Raw genomic sequence first — 19,558 nt, 5'->3', positions numbered from 1 at the left:
TCATGATGCATTGTGGAACTCACTATAACTTAACTGTGAACTGTAAGATTCATATTAAGAATTGGTGATTAGTAAGAAAATGCTCCTTCAGTTATGCTTCTGTTTACGCCTTAGCCAATACCTCTTAGTTGGAGTTAATTAGACTGTGGAGCAAGACAGTTTTTGACCAGTGTGCCAACTCGGGGACAAAGAGTAAATCTTGTAACTAAATTTTTGTTCTGAGTAAACATTTCAAATAAAGTTACTGCTTCTGAAAATTCATCTCGCGTCAGGCTTATTGTCAGTAGACAGTAGTGTTTGTCTGCATTGCTGCTAAGAAAGCGGATTGCCGCTACATGGACTATACAGTGAGTAGTGAGCGATTTCAGTGCTAAGATGTTAGCTAACAGTTGCATATTTTCACAACCAGTTGACTCAAAGCAAGTAGCTTCTGGCTATTTAGCTGTTAAATGTTCGACCGTGTTCACTGTCATTTGGTGAGAGTGAACCACAACAGTAAAGATGCGAGCTGTAAAATCAAAACAATGAGCTGAAAGATGCTAAATCGCCCTGTGGAACTGAGGGGAAGTGCAGGGTTGGTCGGTGATTCTCTGTGGGTTTGTCACTATGAACGACCCCTTCCACATTACACCAAGCAAAATGTCTCATAGTTTGTATAAAACATTGTTCAGTGCAGCTAATGTCTAAGGAAGCGTGGACTTTTCTGGTTGTACATTTGATATGAAAAACAGCATTGGTATGTGCAAGCATGTTGGGTGCATCGTTGATGTAGTATCTAAATGCATTTATTGCAGTGTTACGTTGCTGTTAATGTTCTTATATTAACTCAACTACAAATAATCAACAACACAACTAACCAGTTCTCTTCTCTGTTTTCAGGTGTCTTCGTCTTGTGTCCCAGCAACAAACTATGAGCTGGTAAGTAACGCTTTTTTTTTTTTTTTTTTAGTAATTGCTTCCATGCTGTACGTGCTCAGCAGACATTATTGGGTCCTTGCTGGTGGAGAATTATTGCAAACAGGGTTGGAAGGTAACAGCCTCTATCAGCTACACTAACAAGGCCGTTATTATTGCAGATAATGACCCATTATCTGGAGGCCCCCTGAGACAAACTTGTGATTTGGGGCTTTATAAATAAACTTGACTTTACTTGATATAACCATTTTCTGGCAGTTGTTTGCTCTGTTCTGCTGAAGTTGTAAAGAGCGATATTGAAATTCAGATCTTTTGGCTGAAAACAAACAAAAAAAAAAACAAAAAACAAAACAGATAAGAACGGTAAATTAACTTCTGTGTCCTTGAATCTGCTTTATCATCATGACGTCTTCTGTTCTTTATAATAACACTGAGCAAAGAGGGATGTAGTCTGAGTATGAAGTGATTTTGCAAGGGCAATAAAAAACATGCTTGCTCCATTGCCTTATATGGTATTGGCATTAGAAGCTGTGTTAGACTTGGATATGGTTTGCTCGCTCTCCTTTTTGCATGTTGTGTGTTTAAATGGTTTTGGGTGCTCGACAAACCAAAGCAAACATCCCCTGCACTTTTCTATGCTCACAGAGAAAATATTTCACAGAACGTCTTGTTTTTCTTTCATAAAAGCTGCAGTAATCAAGCAAGAACGTCTTATCCTCTGCAGATGCTTTTGCACTAGATGCTTTCTACATGAAGACATCTGTTTAAGATGTGCAGCTGTATGGGCCAAGCTTTCTGGGTATTGTTGTTGGTCTGCTCTTCACCGGAGTTCTTTGGTTTCTGAAATGAACACCTTTGGATGCAGGGTGCAAGAATTTACCACAAACTTCGCCTTCCACATTACCTGCTCCACACGACATAGACATTCACTTTATTATATCATCATTAGTTCTAGTGCAGAGGTTTTCCAGAGGTTTTGAAAATCTTGGTGGCCCTCATCCGACCCCTTGACAGTACAGAGGCCAAATAATACGATCTTAAAGCACTTTTTATTTTAATGATAACGATCGGCCGTTCAGGACTGAACTAAAAGCAGGGGAAGCTCGATTATTCTTTTTTGTTTAACAGTGGGGAAACATCACTTGTCAATTCACTGTCTGTCTCTTGACTCTCTTTCTTTTTAATTCTTCCTGTGGCTGACCAGCTGACCATTTTGATTCTCCACTTTTTGCCGTGGAGGTGATCTTTTAATGTGCAATCACACTTAGATAGTAAACAAGTATATGATGTGGTCCAGCCATTGACAAGAAATCATAGCATAGCAACCATAGCAAGAAAACAACAACTAAAAGAAGAAAAGAAGAATAAGAGGGCAGCACAACAAGCTGTTGTAAATACAACACTGACATATTATCACCTTGTAAATTGTTATGGCTGACATGTTAGCTAACAGTCGCCTATTTTACAACCTGTTGACTCAAAGCAATTAGCTTGTGGCTTTTCACCTGCTAATTGCCACAGTTACGTCTTTTACATCTTTTACATCTTTGTTACCAAAACTGTTCTGTTTTGTAAATGATCTGTGGGCCGACCAGCGGGCCCCGGGCCGCAGGTTGGGAACCACTGTCGTCGTGTCTCTCAACTTCAGATTGCTTTTATGAAATTGTGAGTACACTTGGGTTTGACTGCAGAATTAACTGCCTGGGTCCTTCATAGGCAGAAATAAAAATGTGTTGTTTTTGAACTTGGCTCGGTTGACTTAGTTTTCACTTAGTGCGAACACACAACATAATGTATTTCTGTCCTTTCTGGTCCATGTTATGTTTTAATAGAAGCCAGAAGGAGGTAGAAACCGCAGAGCATGTCCCTCCATTATGTCTTCTTTCTCCTCTGCTTGCCAACAGGAGACTCCCCAGAGGCTTTTGTGCCTGCATTAGAGGTGCTGATTGCTCTCATAAACGCTGATGAGCTGAGGTGTAAAACATTTGTTGGCATGTCTTTACTGCACCACTGAGAAAATGGAGAAAGAAAACAACAACAAAAAAAAAAAGCTGTGAAAGCTGTGTGGGACAATGGCTTTCAAGACCAACAATGGGCCTGAAAATACAGACGGATGAAACATGCGGCCATTGAGGGAATACGAAGCAGATACGGACTGAACACCTGCTGAGATTTCCGTGTCTTTATATGAAAACACATATTACATAGATGAGTAAATGGTTCCACTTGTGCGTACTGTATGTGTCAACCATCTGCTGCAAGAGACAGGATGCAGTTTGTTTTTGTGTGGACGTGTGAGCGCGCATGCCAGCGAGCGTTCCCAACCACAGCGCTGGGGTCTGAGCGTCAGCTCTCCTCAGACCCATGTTTGGTGAATTCCTTCGCTCACAGCCAGAGACCACCGTGAGTTACTGCCCCACTCAGGTGCAGACTGATGACAACATCAACCATATATTAACTTAGCAGGAGAAAAATGTTGAGGGAGGGAAAAAAAAAAAAAAGCTCATTTTTGTGAATCCAGACATTCCAGTAAGATGGACGAGCTACAAGAAATACAACTTTATTACCGGATGATGATGGTGCTCCAGCTGAATTAAAATCAGATCTTTCCTTGCAGCTGTTTCTCAGCTGCTGCAGAATAACAAGAGCTGCCTTGTGATTTCACTGTTTCAAGGGTTGATTTTTAGGTCAGAAGGACATTTTATAATGTACCTTACAACCTACCTTATATATGTTAAAAACCATTCATGAAAACATGTGAAAAGATTGAACTCTGTGGATCTGAATTGCTAGATCGTTAAACTGTATTTCAGTGTTCAGGATTTTTTGGTTGGACCCAAAATGGGAGACTGGACCCCCACTTACCATCACCCTCAACTTAACAGTATAAAAATATGGAACTCACTAGCATCAGTGGTTGTCCTGCTCGATGGAGTTGGGTTACTGTTCGCTATCTCTCCTGGATGCCAGAATACCAACAGTGCGGTGCCCTTATTTAAATTTCCAAAAGACCGTGAAAGGAGGAAGAGGTGGAATAATTCTGTAAAGCCAAGAGGGGAGCAGAGTGAAAAAGCTGTCTCTGTAGACACCGTTTTTCAGCAGATTTCGTTTTTTAAACAGTCACCAAAAACAACTGGGATTAACCTGATAAAAGGCTCCTGCTGTGTAGTTTCGATTAAGATTAGGTTTTCATTGGGTTGTATTTGGAAGTAACCAGGAGGGCTTAGTCTTTGAAAGCAAGTTTTGAATGACTGAAAACAGACCAGCACTTAAACACAATGCAGACTACTACAAAACTTTTAAATGTCAGAATTGCCGACACCACAAAACCCCGCAGTTGACACGGAGGTGTCTGCCCTGTGCAACTGATTTCAGATGAAGTAAACTGTTTGCAAGTGTGAAAATTGTCAAACACAAGTCTTTCCACTTCCCAGACAGTGTAGCATTTTTTTCTTTTTTTGGCTTTGATAAAATCAAACATAATTGCTTGAACCGTCTCCCAGCAAGCACCATTTAGTAGGTGCTGTGGGACGTATTTCTGAGCTCTTGGAGGATTTTTCTCACCATCTTGGCTTCAAAGTCGAGTCCGAAAGTCCACTGTTGAGCTTTGGCGACAGTAGTTGACAAAAACAGTCTTACCACACGGTCCATTTAGTAGCTGGATTCTGGAGCTTTCGGTCATATCAAACCATCTTCCAAAGCTCACGGGAGGATGCCAAGTTTTCACGGATTTGTAAACGTTCAAAATTCCATTTTTCTGAGCGCCTGAAGGACTTCTCGTCCACGCTGGCTTAAAATCAGACACGTCCCAAGTTCACAGTGAGGTCAAGATGTATTTTGAAACCATTCAAACTAGATGACCTTTCATGATGAGCACATGCTTGGATGTTCTGTCATCTCAAAAATATAAAAATAAATGTGGGAAAAGTCCTCTCTGGAGTTGTGTTAACAGAGTCGCAGATGTGAAATGAACTGGATGAACGCAGCTATGTCTGTAGTATTTATTTTTATTCTAGTCTGCTGTCAAACTTTGGATGTTGCTTCTTTTGTGGAGCCACGTTGTTCAGTGTAATCATGAAATAATCTGGCTCTTAGTGCTGATTTTAATATAGTAACCCACTGGTCAGTAACTGTGGAGAGTACTGAGTGAGTCTGGACTCAAACAGTTCACTGTTGGGAAGGTGAAGCCAACTGGCAGTCCAGTTATTGTAACTGATGATGTGTGGTTGGAAGATCCCGTCAAGCAGTGATGACGGCAGAGGTGACTACCCCCCCGCCCCCGCCCCCCCCGCTCTTGGACGTGTTGTAAAGAGCCCAAGGAGTGTTGCTCAGATGTGCCCTCATGTTGAGCCAGCACTGCCAGAAATAGATTTTATTTTGCAAAAACACAAAAAGGCAGGATGAGGAGATGGAGGGGGAGAGAGATATTAGGGATTCTGGTGAGGTAAACTGCACATCTGGACTCATTCCCCCCCCAAAACACACAGAAAGAATGCATGCACTCACAGGCAGAGATATGCACAAAACCATAAACCACTAACACCTACGTCATCTAGCTTCTTCTTTTTTTTAAATTTTTTTTTATAGGTCTTGTGCAGTGGAGGAACGGGGCCAGGACATTGCTGAATAATGTGTAACTGCAGGGCAAAGATGGTCTAGATGTGGTCCAATTAGCACTGTGTTTAGAACCGCACATATTTCCCTGTATTACGCTGTGTACACTAGCACCAAGCAGGCATCCTGTTACAACATACAGTATGATCCCAGTTCCCTGGGAATGTTTGAAGTGATGCATGTTTCATATTCAACTGAAAACCAGCCTTTAAGTGCCAGTGTTTAAGTGTCCCGTCGGAGAGCACAGCATCATCAGACCCGCGGTGCTCTGTGGATGAATGGACATCACAATCAAGTGTTTTCTTCTCTGCAGGCATACGACAGCTACGACAGAGGAAAGATAGAATGACCTGGTGAATTACGGGGTCAGTGAGTTTCCCTGAATATCAGTGTTAAAGGGATGATGCCTATAAACATTGCAGGGAAGTTACTTTGATGAGTTTTTGACTCAATTAATGATCCAAATGCAAAAAAAAAGTGTTACCCTTCTACCAAAACCCCCACGCCTCAACGAGTGGACAGGCCTTTTTTCATACAATGCAATGACCTAAAAACCATCTTCAAACTCACTTCTTTCTTTGACTTTTTCTTGAACATAGAACTTTATATTCTGTGGTTTGTCTCCTTGTTTTTTTTGTCAATTTAAAAAAAAAAACAGTTCTCATTCTTCACCAAAAACTTAAATTATGAACATACTAGTCATTTATATGGTAAAAAAAACAACACAGTTTTCAGTGCTGAATCACACATAAAATGTGGTTTTATGAAGTAATCCCACCAAGTTGAGATGTTGCAGTTATGGGGGGGGGCGCGCAAAAACAAACCATTCCAGTCCCATTCACTGTGACTTATTATCATCATGGACTTGTCTGCGTGCTAAGCTGTAATTTTCTCTCACCACGGTTCTGTGCAGTGATAGAAAGTACAGTATGAAGAAACATCAGTTCAGACTGCGGTCGCCCTCGGCCCGTTAAGTAACGTCCGGATTTCCAAACTTCGGTTAACAGCTGGTCGTCAGCTGCCAACATCTTTCTTCTTCTGTCCATCAACGTTGCGTTTTGGTTCGGGTTCCCTTTGTCTGCTTCGGTGGTTTCTCCCTTGGAGGACTCTCAGAGAGACTGTGTAATACCTTCTCGATCGACCCGTATATAAACTTAAACACTGTCCTCGATGTGACTGCTGTCTCTCAGCAGCACAGACACAGCAGTAAAACATTGTCACAGAAATAACCTCACACTAGGTTAGACATCTTGCTGTAACAAGTGGAAACAGCAGCTATAACACAAAACACAATGTTCTCGTTCCCATTTCCCCACAAACGGTCAATATCGGTCGTAAACTGAAACCTCAGTAACTGTAAGACGTGCTGTCATGACATTTTGTACTTGCGTTCGTGGGCCTCAGAGGATGAATCCCTATAACATGAGAGTGAAACCCTCAACAGCTACTGGATGGATCATCAGGACAGACATTCATGTGCTCAAAAAAAGTGCCATCATCAGCTCAGAGTTTTAATTTGTTCAATACTTTGGTTTAGTTTAAATGACGAAGCTGAGATCATGAGATCATGTCTGGGCTAACCCTTGTTTACCAGTTGCAACAGCGAGCGGCTGGTATCGTTTTCCCACTGTGTGTGTGTGTGTGTGTGTGTGTAAGTGTGTGTGTGAACCAACCAACACCACAGAGGTGGTTTTGAGCAGGTGTTTGTGCGGGTCTGTCCGTGGAAACATTTTGTCCCTGCCATAGTGTCACAACCTGCGAGATACAGTCATGGAATATTCCAGGTGTGTAGCTGAGATCAAAACGAAGGTTGAGTTCAAAGATGGGGGTGTGGTCTGACCCATGAGTGCTGAGCCCTCATGTTATAATGTTGTAATAACTACTGCGTAGCGGGTGGGAACGTCGACATGTTGACAGGCTGGTTGCGGCTGGTGTGATCCCGTCAGAAGAAGGTCTCTAGTTTCAGTGTAGCTTCTGTAACTCAGTCTCTCATTAGCTTCTGTCATCAGTCGTTCACATGCTCCTGAGGTTTACTCTATCTCTAGTCTTGGACAAAACCGGATCTACTTCCAAGGCTGGATTTTGAGCCGTCGGTGTGGTTACGAGTTTAGTTCCAGTTTGACTCTCTATACCGTCCAACATCACATTCCCATCAGCCTTGGCGCGGAGCTCGCAGCTGCTTGCATGGCCGCCGTAGACTCTTAACCAGAGTGGCAGCAGATCAGAGGACAGTGATATGAGTAACGTCTGCGATGGCATTTCTGGGTTATATACTACATTACACACATACTTTAACATTGTAAGATAAATGACTGCATGTACAGAATATCTCATATCTCACATGCGTGGGAATTTCAGTCTTAGTGATGAAGTAGTCCTGATTATTTTCATGATGTTTCCATGTTATTACCGTATTGGGACATAATGCAGATCTGGAGTATTAAGAGGAGGAGAGAAAGTCATTTGTTTAATAGGTGTGTGTGTGTGTGCGTGTGTGCGTGTGTGTGTGTGTGTGTGTGTGTGTGTGTGTGTGGGTGTGGCCGAGTAGACCTCCTCCACACATACATACACCCTCAAGGAGTAAAAATACTTGGCAGAAGCCTTCAGAGTCTCCCTCCTCTCTCTCACATGTTTGCAAAGGCTTTGGGTTACATAACAGAGTGAGTGGCCGGGTCCGTGTAGGAGCTGGGACAGGCGGGGCGAGAAAACGCAGAAGTCAGGGGTGGTTTAGGGTCACAGACGGCTCAGGGTTTTTTTTTTTTTTTTCCCACAGCAGGGACTGTCCGCTCTCCTCTCCTCCGGTCCTATGGGATTCCTGGAATTTCAGAAGCCCCCCTACCCCGAGGGGAAGGGAACGGGAATAAGCACACAACAAACCCAAACCCTAACCCTGGACACACACACACACACACACACACACAGGCCTGCACTGCCCCTCCCTCGCTCCTTCAACACTGTGTTTACATTTCTGGGACATGGCTGTGTGAACGCTGCAGATGAAGGACCACGGAGCATGAGAGAGGAACAGCTGTCTGTGCATGTATGTGTGTGTGTGTGTGTGTGTGTTATTGAGACTGATGAAGTGTGCGATATTACATCTGTGCATGAGAAGAGTGAAGAGTGTGAATGCTTGTGAAACGTGGTGACAACAAATGATTGAAAACACTTCATTTGTTCTTTAGTTTTGAAGCATCACGTTTTCAACATTACATCTGGCACAGTGTCAATCAAGCAGGAACTGGCTCTGAGGAGGTTTCAGCTCTGGTGGAGGGAGCAGCATTGCCTTTTTAGGCAGCCACTAGAGGGGAAAACATTTGTTAAGCCTCTTGCCAAACAGCTGTGCTTTTACTTTGAAGACAAACAAACGCGTTCACAGTTTTCAACCTACACGAAACACGAAGGGAGTTCTCTCACCGGAGCGTCACTTACCCCCTGAAATCACTGGCATCTTCTCTGAGGGACAAAGTAGCTCTTACTGTCTCCAGCTGCTGAGAGTCAGACTGTCTAAATGAATTTCACTGTGAAGGACTGAAGACTCAGGTGAATCATCATGATGCCAACTAGTGTCTGTGCCTGCAGTGTGTGATGATTCCCACTAGAAGGCACTGTTGCCAGCTGATCGCCCTCACAGGTGTCCTGTGTGGCATCTGTCAGTGTGTGTCACCCACAGCGTTAGACTTGATGCACAATCCACAGCAGCAGAACATTCAGGCGACCGGAGGGAAGTGTTTTTATTTTTTGTCCTAACCTCAAACATCTGGTGCTCCCAGTAGATGAAAACAAGCAAATTGAAATGAATTTAATTTAATTCGAGACTGATCCACAGTCAGTTACAACAGTGGCATCTCAGAAGAACCAAACAAGCACTGTTTAGGTTTTTATTTTTTCCTCGGCCTGTGTGTTGCTTTGGGGACTGCAGTCGCAAATTTAACTTTTCATTTAATTACTGGCAAAGGAGCGCTGCTGCATAATTTCTCATCAAAGTAAAATAATGTATCCGTCCAGCGGCTTAGCTGAAACACAAGCACACTGAAGCATGTCAAAGACGGCTAAGCTCTCAGTGTGGGCCAGTGTCCAAGCTGCAGTGTAAACACGGGAGTAGAGCTGGTGCGCAGCCGACTCCGCTGCCCGTCCAGATGGTGCGTGTTTTTGAACGTTTCCAAAGAAAGCAATTGTCCCTAAAAACTGTACGAGGCTGAAGAAACAAAGAAGAGAGGAGGGTGAGGATGGGGGGGGGGGGGGGGGGGGGGGGCTCGTTGGTTGAAGGAGACTCACACAAACACACACACACACACATTTAGGCACAAGGATACAGTCTAAAAAACAACAGCAGCCCCATGTGAGGTCATAGACACGACTCACTGTGCACCCGAACACACGTGCAATCATGTACAGTTCAGCCATGTGTAATAAAAATGCTTTTTTTTTAAACACACACTTACACACACACACACAAAGGCACACACACACACACATACACACGCACACACACACACACACATGCACACACACACGCACACACACACACACACACACACACACACAGGATCAGCTATTGCAGGCTCCACCTCGCTAGCTGAACATAAACCCTGAATCATTCCAACACTCACAATCAATGCTGTCTGTTTCTTTTCACAGAGTGATACTCTCTCTCTCTCTCTCTCTCTCTCTCTCTCTCCCTCTCTTCTATCTTTGTTCGTCTCACACCCGCGCTCACACACACCCAAAGTGGTGATTTTAACCACTCTGCTGTCCACACTGCGCCGGCTGGGGCCGAGCTAAATGGGCTGTGTCTTAAGCTCTAAGGACGCACAGCTATATATTTAGTCCTGGGTCATTTCCCAAGAGGCTCTGCCCTGGGCTACGTTTATCCCCACCGCTCGAGGGGGGAAACTCCCAGCGTGCTCGCTACCTCTGCTCTCCTAAAGGAGTGGGCTATAATTTGGTCAAATTGGTCAAAGGAGCCACTGTGCTCATGTGAAAGAAAGCACATGGCAGCTACTGGTGCTGGCAGAGATGAAGAGCTGTGGGTGAAAGTTACACTGTGGAGACGGGCACGTGGCCGCGTCGGTGTTCCCTCATCATGTTTGTTTTCGCGTGACAGCTTTTACAAGAACGCTCGAGCACGAGTAAGAGAGCAGAAGCCTCTTAAACTCAGGCCTGTTGCAGGTGATTAGTGCTCGTCTGTGAATGAGCTGAGTGTTGCGTCCTGGACGGGGTGACGGTTGCGCAGCCTACAGGGAGGATTTTAAAGGGGCTATCCCATCCTATACAACCTGGGTTTTATTTGGTAGTTTCGGATATCGTCCCTGTTGGTAATAATAACATTCTGCTCCCAAAGTTAATTACTAAGATCTGGGAAAAGTGGCGACCTTTCTAAAACAAAAAAAAACAAAAAAAAGTCAGAACACAAGGAGTCAGACAAACTCAAACAACAGTGAAATTATGACCTAGACTTTCTGTTTTTAAGCATCTGGTTTACAGACTGACTTCTAACTCGATCTCTCTGTACTCAGCACACATTGTCAGTGTAAAGAGGGGAAATTAGTGACGTTTCATGTGTTCTCGCTTTCAGTTTCAACTCCAGATAAAGCTGCGTCGATCACTGGATCCCAACCTCCGAACTGTGGACTGTAGCCACAGAGTATTAGCTGCTGGTTGGAGAGAAAATGATGTGATACGGCAAAAAACATCTGAATCATAATTATGATATGACTTTATAGATCAGTGGTTCCCAACCTGTGAACGGGGCCCACAGGAGGGCCCCGAAGATAGTGTAAGTGGGCCAAGAAATCCATTGCAAAAGAGTACAATTTTATATATATATATATATATATATATATATATATATATATATATTAGAAATGTTTAAATTTTTTAAAACTAAATGATATTTAAAAACTTTAAAACTCAGGAAGAGTTAAAAGGAAAGGTCAGATGGTGAATCGACATGTGATCTCCTCTCTGTCAAACAAAAAAAGAAATATTAAGCTTCCTCTGTTTTCAGTTCAGTCCTGACAGTTTCATTATCATTAAAATAAAGAGTGCTCTGAGCATCATGTCTCCTCTGTATTGTTACCGGGTCGGATGTGGGCCATCAATATTTTAGAGATCATGGGCCATGAGCTGGAAAAGGTTGGGGACCTCTGTTAACTCCCTTTGATTTGTTTGTCCATCTGGGCTGCATCCTTCCTCCTCTCTCTCTGCCCACAACAACAGGATATTAATTTTGAATTATACTATAATAGAAGTCTGTCAGTCGTTAGCACCCACAGATTGAATAGCTTCAGTTTGCTCCTGTGGTTGTTGCAGCTACTAGCCTTCCACTTTATCTGCTGTTGTGGTTAGCAGCCACTGATATCAATATAAAAACAATCCTCAATGAAAAAAACTGTTGAATCAGGCTAAACTGCTTGTTTGTAGCGATGTTGTCATGTCCCCAAATCTCAGCAGCTACTTTGGAGAGTCCAGTGTTTTCATAGCTGATACAAATGAAGGCCAAAGCTGTGAAAATAAGACAGGAGCGTTTCCTTCAGATAATCTGTGATCAGTAGCTCATCATGTGATCCGTAGCAGCTCGGTTGACGGACTGCGCTAACAACCCTGCAAACCTCCCTGATGTTTTCCACTCCGTGCTGTAGAGCAGGAAACACTGAACCTGACATTTTATCCCGCTGTTTGTCTGTTATTCCGTCTGTTACTGTTTCACCACCACATTAGACATCAGCAGCTTGTATTTAGCTGCTATGAGAAGAAGTGCAACATGATGCTCAGCTGACTTGGCTCAAGGTGGTGGCGTGGCTCTGAGCTAGGGATGAGCCAGAGTCGGACAGTTTGAGTATCCACTATGGGTGATGATTCTTTTTTATTTTATTTATTAAGTTGATGCAGTTACTGTCTAACCAATATATTTCACCATTGTTAGGCCTTATCAAGTGCACTGGGACTGTAAGGTTTGTGTTGTCACTCTGTCTGCAGGTCCTGCAAAGCTCTTGGCTACAGGATGTTGATGTTTGTCTTGACTCTTGCATCTTTGCTGATTATGGTTGAAGACGACCCTGCTGCAGTTTGCTCGATGGTTGCGTGGCTGACAGTCACTGTTGGGCCTCAGGTTGGAGGATTTCTCAGATGTTCAGCTACAGAACAGGGAGTTGCAGTCGTGTCCTGACGTAGGGCTGCAGGACTCTGGGTAAAAATGAGAAACACGATTGTCTCTCTTAAGAATTAAGATGAGGATTCAGGAGGTGTGATGGTGTCCATTACTGTCTGCCGCAGGCTTTCTTGATAAAGGCCAAGTGGCACTGAAGACAGACATTGCAAATTATTCACATCATGGCTTTAAATGCAGTGCTGTCTGATGTGGTCCAGTTTCTGATGTCAGAGTTTCTCAGCTGGACATGAACATAGCACTTCAATTTGGCTCTGAACTGAGTTCCCCTGTGAGTTGACCCTGGGATTTGACCTCTTGGTCTTGAATCTGAGTGTCACTATGACACAGCAAATTCAGGGTCAGAGAGGATGATGTTCTGCTGTGTGATGTTAAACCAATGAATCATTTCAGTCTATGAAATAAACAGTTTATTAAAGCTAAGTCCATTCTTGGCTTGAATATGTGATTAGGCAGATGCATGGCGGGGGGTTAGGGTCTGGATGGAAAAAATCTTTGATACCGGCTTCAGTGCTGCAGGTCTCCTTCACATGTTTCCTTTGAAGAGAGACTCTAAACACTTCCTCTGTGGACTATTTTGCTGATACACAACTTCCCATGCTTTCTGAATTAGATGTCCCGGCAACGACGCACACACACACACACACACACACACACACACACGCACTCGCTAGCCATCTGGCTGCAATTGCACAAAGCGGAAATGCACATGTTAGAATATATCATTGTGAGAATTGTTTGTGTCTGTGTGTGTTTTTTCTGGGTATGTGCACAATGGGCTCTATTTGTGTGAAGATGCCTGTGGCTGCAAACTGTAGCCTCAGAGGAAATCCACAGTCTGCATTTAGAGCCTCAAACATCAGCCTCCTGTTTCCTCTTCCTTTATTCCTGGAGGCAGCGCTGCTGTCTTCCATGTGTCTGATGCGTCACGACGACACACAGCTACGCACCTGCCCGGCAGAGACGAGGAGCAGATCTTTGGCTGTTTTTAAAGCCGTATGTCACCGGCGAGGCTGCAGCTCAGGGTAGACAGAGGATGATTCTCTCACTCTCTCCCCGGTTGGTGGTTTAGTCTGGGCTTTTGGAGTCTGTGTTCTGAGGCCTGCACAGCCAGACTATAATTTCCCCCCTTTGCATTTACTGTTTATATTCCAGTGAAGCTTTCTACCGAAGCAGAGCATCCTCGGTGTCGCTGCCCAGCTCTCTGTGTGGGACTGTCTCCGCTGTGATGAACGTTGTAACAGTATAATCTCTGCTCTTCTGTCGTTTAGCCATTTCAGTGATGAGCTGGTGATATTCTGCATTTTCTCATTGTCACTAGATCCTATGAACAGACTAAAACCAACAATGAACTGATCCTATTAACAAGCCTGGTACAGCTTATCCCTCTGTGCCATAGAGCTCCAATGTTGTCTAAAGCCACACTGTTGCAACTGGTTACATCTCTCTTCATTAATAGGAACATGCGCACTGTAGTTCAAGTCAGTCCCACATACTCCATACTCAGCATTAAATTCTCCCAAGTTTACCCAGTGTGCACTAATCCGCTGTAGAAAATAAACAAACTGACTATTTCCTCTTGTTTGAGTAACATCTGCAAAAAAAAACAGCTCAGCCCTGCTGTTTTATGAACTCATTTATGACTTTTTAAAAATTTAACTGTGTAGTTGTGACTCATTTTTAAAGATTTATGTCTCCTGTGAGATCAAACGAAGCCCTGGGAGGAGATGGACTAACACATTGTTATTTTGTAAGAGCAGCCTTACTCTTAAAATCGCCCTTGTATTTGAACAACACGGGTAGGAATTTATCTCATCACTCATGACTTTTAATATGTCATCCACCCAAATGATCAGGGCTGTTATAATCCAGTGCCTGGGTGTCAGCAGTTACTAGCACTTTTTTGTAGCTTAGTTTGGAGAAAAAAACATTTTTTTCTTTCTCATTTCTTTTTTTTTTTATTTAAAAAATCAAATCTATGCTTTCCTAATTTATATTCAGTTATTCAACAATATTTCATAAAAGAATAAGAAATAATATAATATATGATAATAAAGAAAACAATATCTTCATTACTTATAACACTTTTACAGGCTGTTTCTGGTCAGTCCTAAAAGATGTTGCGGTTCAACATCACACACCCGTCCATTTATGTCTTGGTTTGTTAAGTGCAGACAGTTACTCAATCATCTAATCACTATGAATACTCAGGACTCCATGATCCACCTGTGCTCTGCACCAGACTCTGGCTCATCACTCAGGATGCAGGATACAGTCATTTGTTGTGTACTATATATAGTTTTCTGCTGTCAGACATATTCCCTCCCCTCTGCTTCATATAGATATGACTGGTGTTTATAATAACAGCCTGGACTGAATTTTTAATGCTTCATTTAGTATATAACATCTGTGTATGTTGAGTCTGAGGTGAGCCACGCCCACACAAGCTCATTACATCATGCATCACTCCGATGGCTTTTTTTCTTCTGCTCTCCACCATGACTTTCATCTTTCTCCCTCTGTACTCCCAAGCCTGCTCTCCCATCTGTCGTTTCCTCTCTTTCCCTGACCATCCCTTCATCCCCTCTCTATGCCCTTCTCATCTCTTCCTCCCTCCTTCTCTCCCTGTGTCCCTCTCTGTCCCCTTCCTCTCTCTCCTCTGTCTCTGTTGGCCCGATCCTCCCTCTCTCTCTCTCCCTCTCTCTCTCTCTCTCTCTCTCTCTCTCTCTCTCTCTCTCTGTCCATAGCTGTATATGGCGTTGAAAAAGAGAGTTCCACGGATGAGCTCTCTGGTCTTGGCTAATGGAAGCAGACTTGTCTCTTTGTGTAAATATTTGCACAAAGGGATTATAGATGGTCCCACGCATTCAAGGTGGAGCCCCACTCCGCTCCAGGCCACATTAGGGCAAGGAATGGTGCTGAGTGTGGCTGTAACGTAACATGAGGGGAGATGAGAGATAAGGTGACATGAGATGATGTGACGTGACACAACAAAACACAGCGGTGAGATTTTGAGGTGTTTCTGAGGTGTTGCAGGTTCTGATCTCACTTTCTGTCTCTTTCTGTCTTTGTCTCGTTCAAACAGGCGCCGAGCAGTGACCTCCCTCTCAAACATGTAGACACCATGGTGAGTTTCTATTTGTGTGTGTGTGTGTGTTTTTTTTTTTAAATATTTCACTCACTGAAGGAGCCCATTCTTCTGCCTCTGCGACGCTGGTGGACAGAGCATATGTGTTTGATGTGGGAAAGGTATGAATTGTGAGAGGATAGACACGTTCCAGCTGGTATAAACAACAGCTTCTTCTACTTGTACTTCTTTTACAGCAAGAAACATTTCAAACAGCTGAAACTTGTCATCAATAAAATGCTTTGCAGAACAACCTCAGGTCTATTCCTGATACATTACAGTCTACAAATGATTATTTCAGTGTGGGGGGTTCCACAGGAAGTGATGTTTGTTTACTGTTGGCTGTTGGGACTGGCTTTGGAATATTACAAATGTTATTTACTGCCCGGTTTTCATGTAGTACCAGCTTTTTTGTACTAGATGACGACTAGCTTCAAATTGTTTTGTTAAAACCAGATGAACAGTCCTGCAAACAGCAAACAAACAGCTGGTTTCCATGACACCTATTCCTGAAGGATCAGACACTGTAGGTATCAGTCTTTGTGACGCAAAGTTTTCAGTTTGTGCATCCTGCCGTGCACACAAGGCATGCAGGTAGGTCAGAGGTCAGGGTGCAGGTGGTTCACAAACCAAATTTATTATTAAACCGACAAGGGTTTGGAAACAGTAAGTGGCAGTTTTAATGTAAAGAATGTTTAATTGTGAAGAAGGCAAATCCATCCATTGTGTTTTTATGGCTGTTTTGAATGTTGTTGTGTCTATATGACACCAGTGGTTTGACCATGGATCTATTGATCCTCAGCCCAGATGTCCCAGGCGTTCTATCACCTACACATTGTTGTTATGGAAATATTGATAGAAAGTCTCTCCTCCCCTACAGCACGTGCCCGTCACACACTAAAATAATCCGAGTATACATGTTTGCCTTGAGCTCACTTGGCTCTAGTTGTCTATGACACAACTTCCTGTGAGTTGTATTTTGTCTGGGAAAGGAAGGCTCAAGTAACCAATTTAGAGTTACCACCCAAAGCCAAGTGCCCACTTTCTCCACAAGGACCAAAATAAACACAAGTCCACCAGTGTGCCTCAGTGTGTGTGTGTGTGTGTGTGTGTGTGTGTGTGTGTGTGGCTGCTTTTATTGGCATTTCCTTTGTTATCCCTCAGTTTTCTTCACTACAGTGTAGTACAGAGGAACACAAGCCCGTCTCTCTGTCTTCAGTTTTCGCTCTCGAGTCATCGTTTGCTCTGCACCTTAACTGAGGGGCTCAGCTTGAAGCTTGTCATCACTGCACATATGTGATAAAATGAGTGTGTGTTTGACACATGCTCTATGATCACATGCCTGTGCGTGTTGCATGTGTATATGCATGAGTGTCTTACTGTGTGTGTGCGTGTGTGTGTGTGTGTGTGCAGCTGCTACTGTCTGGTCATGGGCATTTGCTGTGTGGTTGCACTGTGACGTCTGGGAGATATATGACCACGCCTCATCGCCTCGGAGAATCAAAAAGATTCGTCTCATGACTGTGTGAGCCTCTCTTGCTTCACTGGATCAGTTTCTACTTTCGTTGGTTCAGTGTGTTTCTTGACTCTTGTAAGTTTATTTATCCAGTTGATTAGAAATAGAAATTGTTGAATCGGACGGTTGTTTGATGAAAAAGCAACTTTTCTAGAAGCTTCTTCCTCGACAGTCTTCCTCGGTCTTTATGATTCATCCGCATCTTGTATTTGTAAGAAAAAGTTGCGAAAATCACAGGAAATAGGCAAAAGTGCCAAAATCACCTGTGCAAAACACTCGACTGTATTAAAGGTCCTACATTGTATAAAGGCAGATGTCCATGTGTTGTGTGATTATAAAGCAGGTCTAGCTTCTATATTAATACTGTGAAAGTATCAAAGCGCTCAGTCCACAGAGAAATGCACACAGCCTGTATTCAGAAACTGAGCCTTAAAACCAGCCGTCAGGACTTCTGTAACTTTGTGATGTCACAACAATACAACTCTGCCTCCCCCCAAGTCCCGCCCACCTGGACCAACCATCCAACCTTGCAGGATTTGGTTTCTCTGAGTGTTTACCTGAAATCTGTGATATTTTTATTGGATCACTCAGAAAACAGTCAGCCAATCAGAAGAGAAGCTCAGAGCCTCTTCTTTTCTGATTTGCCCTCCAACCTGTTGTTACTAGAGCTCCAGAGAGAAGCCTGAGAGAGGAGTTATAAAACTACATTGAGATGGTTTTTAGTTCTTAAAACCACAAATATATCTTCTCATGGTTCAACACTTCAAATAAAACACAGCAGAAGAGGAAAATATGGAGCTTTAATGTCAGATTATAGTTTCACAGTTGAATAGATATACGCACAAACACACATCTGGTGGGACTTGACTCTAGACACAAAGTGGTGAAGAGCTACAGTCAGCTGATCGTGTATGTGCGTGTGTTTGTGTACAAACATGCATTAAACCCCACATGTTTGCCTAAAGAGACAGAAGCAATTTAGATCCGTACATACACACAAAAAAAAAAAAAAAAACAAGGGAGGGAGAGAGGGAAAAGTTGAATATGAAGGGGAGAGATAACGTGATGGGAGGCAGAGTGAGAGAGAGGGGGAGGGTGGCCAGCGCACAGACTGAGAGAGGGAGAGGAGGAAGGGAGAACTCAGAGCGGACGGAGGGACGAGACGAGGAGCTCTGTGGAGGAGTCTGGTCTGAGCTGGAGCATGTAGTGGCCCACTGCAGGCAGCTGCCCAAAATAGAGCCCTTGGTTCTCTTTTTTTTTTTTTTTTTTTTTTTTTTTCTCCTCCTCCGCTGTCAGAGAAAAGGGAGAGGTTTCACAGAGGAAACTTCACAGCCGGACACAAAGCGGTGAGAGACAGAGGGAGCTCTCCAGAGATGAACCGAGGAGGGTCTTTGAGAAGGCAGCTCTCCTCTTTGAGGGGGGCATGGCGATGGAGTACTGGCTACCTTTTCAGGAAGGTAGGATGAGATGGATGGATGGATGGATGGATGGATGGGTGGATGTAGTGTCTTGCAACAGGAGGGTCACCCGGAAAAGTAGTCAACACGGGTCTTGTAGCTTCTACTTTTCTCATCTGCTCCTTCCCCCCCTCATTTTTTTTTTTTTTGTTTTGTCACAGAATCAGTTCTCTCGTCTCTTTCGCGGACTTTTACCAGCCCCCAACGTCTTCTGTCCTTCCTCCTTCCCTCCTTCGCTCCCTTTGCTCTTTCTCAGATGGTTAATTTGTATGGCCTGCTTGTAAAGTCAACCTCCCCAGATGGTTTTCATCTGGAAACAGGCCTGCAGGACCCCCCACTCCAGTTCCCACCTCCCCCTCCTCCTCCTTCTCCTCCTCCTCCTCCCCCTCCTCTTTCTCCAGTGCAAGTTCTCAAAGGAGAGAGGCAGGTTTTTTGGATGCGGACTTTGTGGCGTTCAGAAGCTAATGGTAGTTTGTTTCAACACAAGAAATATATACAGTAATCCATGATTTCCTTTTCGTTGCAGCTGTGATTTAAAAGAGGACACGTATCCCATGACTCATTGCAGTTTATTGCTGTAGAGTACACTCCATTCATAGACTCCTGGTACTCCAACATAATGATGTCTTTCAGTCTTTTAAGGACAGGAACATCAATGTGACCACAGTGAAAGTTATTGTCATACTCCTGACCGTAGCTTCATTGGCGATGCTTTCATTTTCCCACATGGTTGCACTTTCATGTAAATATTGTGGCTCATA

The 19,558-nt window shown here is 43.6% G+C and overlaps 1 protein-coding gene across 12 annotated transcripts in view; it reads left to right on the top strand.

Moving 5' to 3' along the window:
• The window catches only part of tns1b (tensin 1b), a 169,781-nt gene that overhangs the window by 95,426 nt on the left and 54,797 nt on the right, over window positions 1-19,558 (top strand). For 11 of the 12 annotated variants that reach the window (XM_056389770.1, XM_056389766.1, XM_056389765.1 and 8 more), the window contains 2 exons: window positions 880-918; window positions 15,783-15,824. In XM_056389770.1, coding sequence (XP_056245745.1) covers window positions 880-918; window positions 15,783-15,824 — 81 coding nt within the window. Of the gene's footprint in view, window positions 1-879; window positions 919-15,782; window positions 15,825-18,417; window positions 18,798-19,558 lie in introns of those variants that run through there. The other variant, XM_056389776.1, reaches the window with a different exon arrangement.

This window comes from Seriola aureovittata, chromosome 11, assembly GCF_021018895.1.
Source record: "Seriola aureovittata isolate HTS-2021-v1 ecotype China chromosome 11, ASM2101889v1, whole genome shotgun sequence".
Taxonomy (NCBI): domain Eukaryota; kingdom Metazoa; phylum Chordata; class Actinopteri; order Carangiformes; family Carangidae; genus Seriola; species Seriola aureovittata.
Note: the sequence above shows the minus strand (reverse complement) of the source record. Positions and strands in the feature narration are given on the sequence as shown.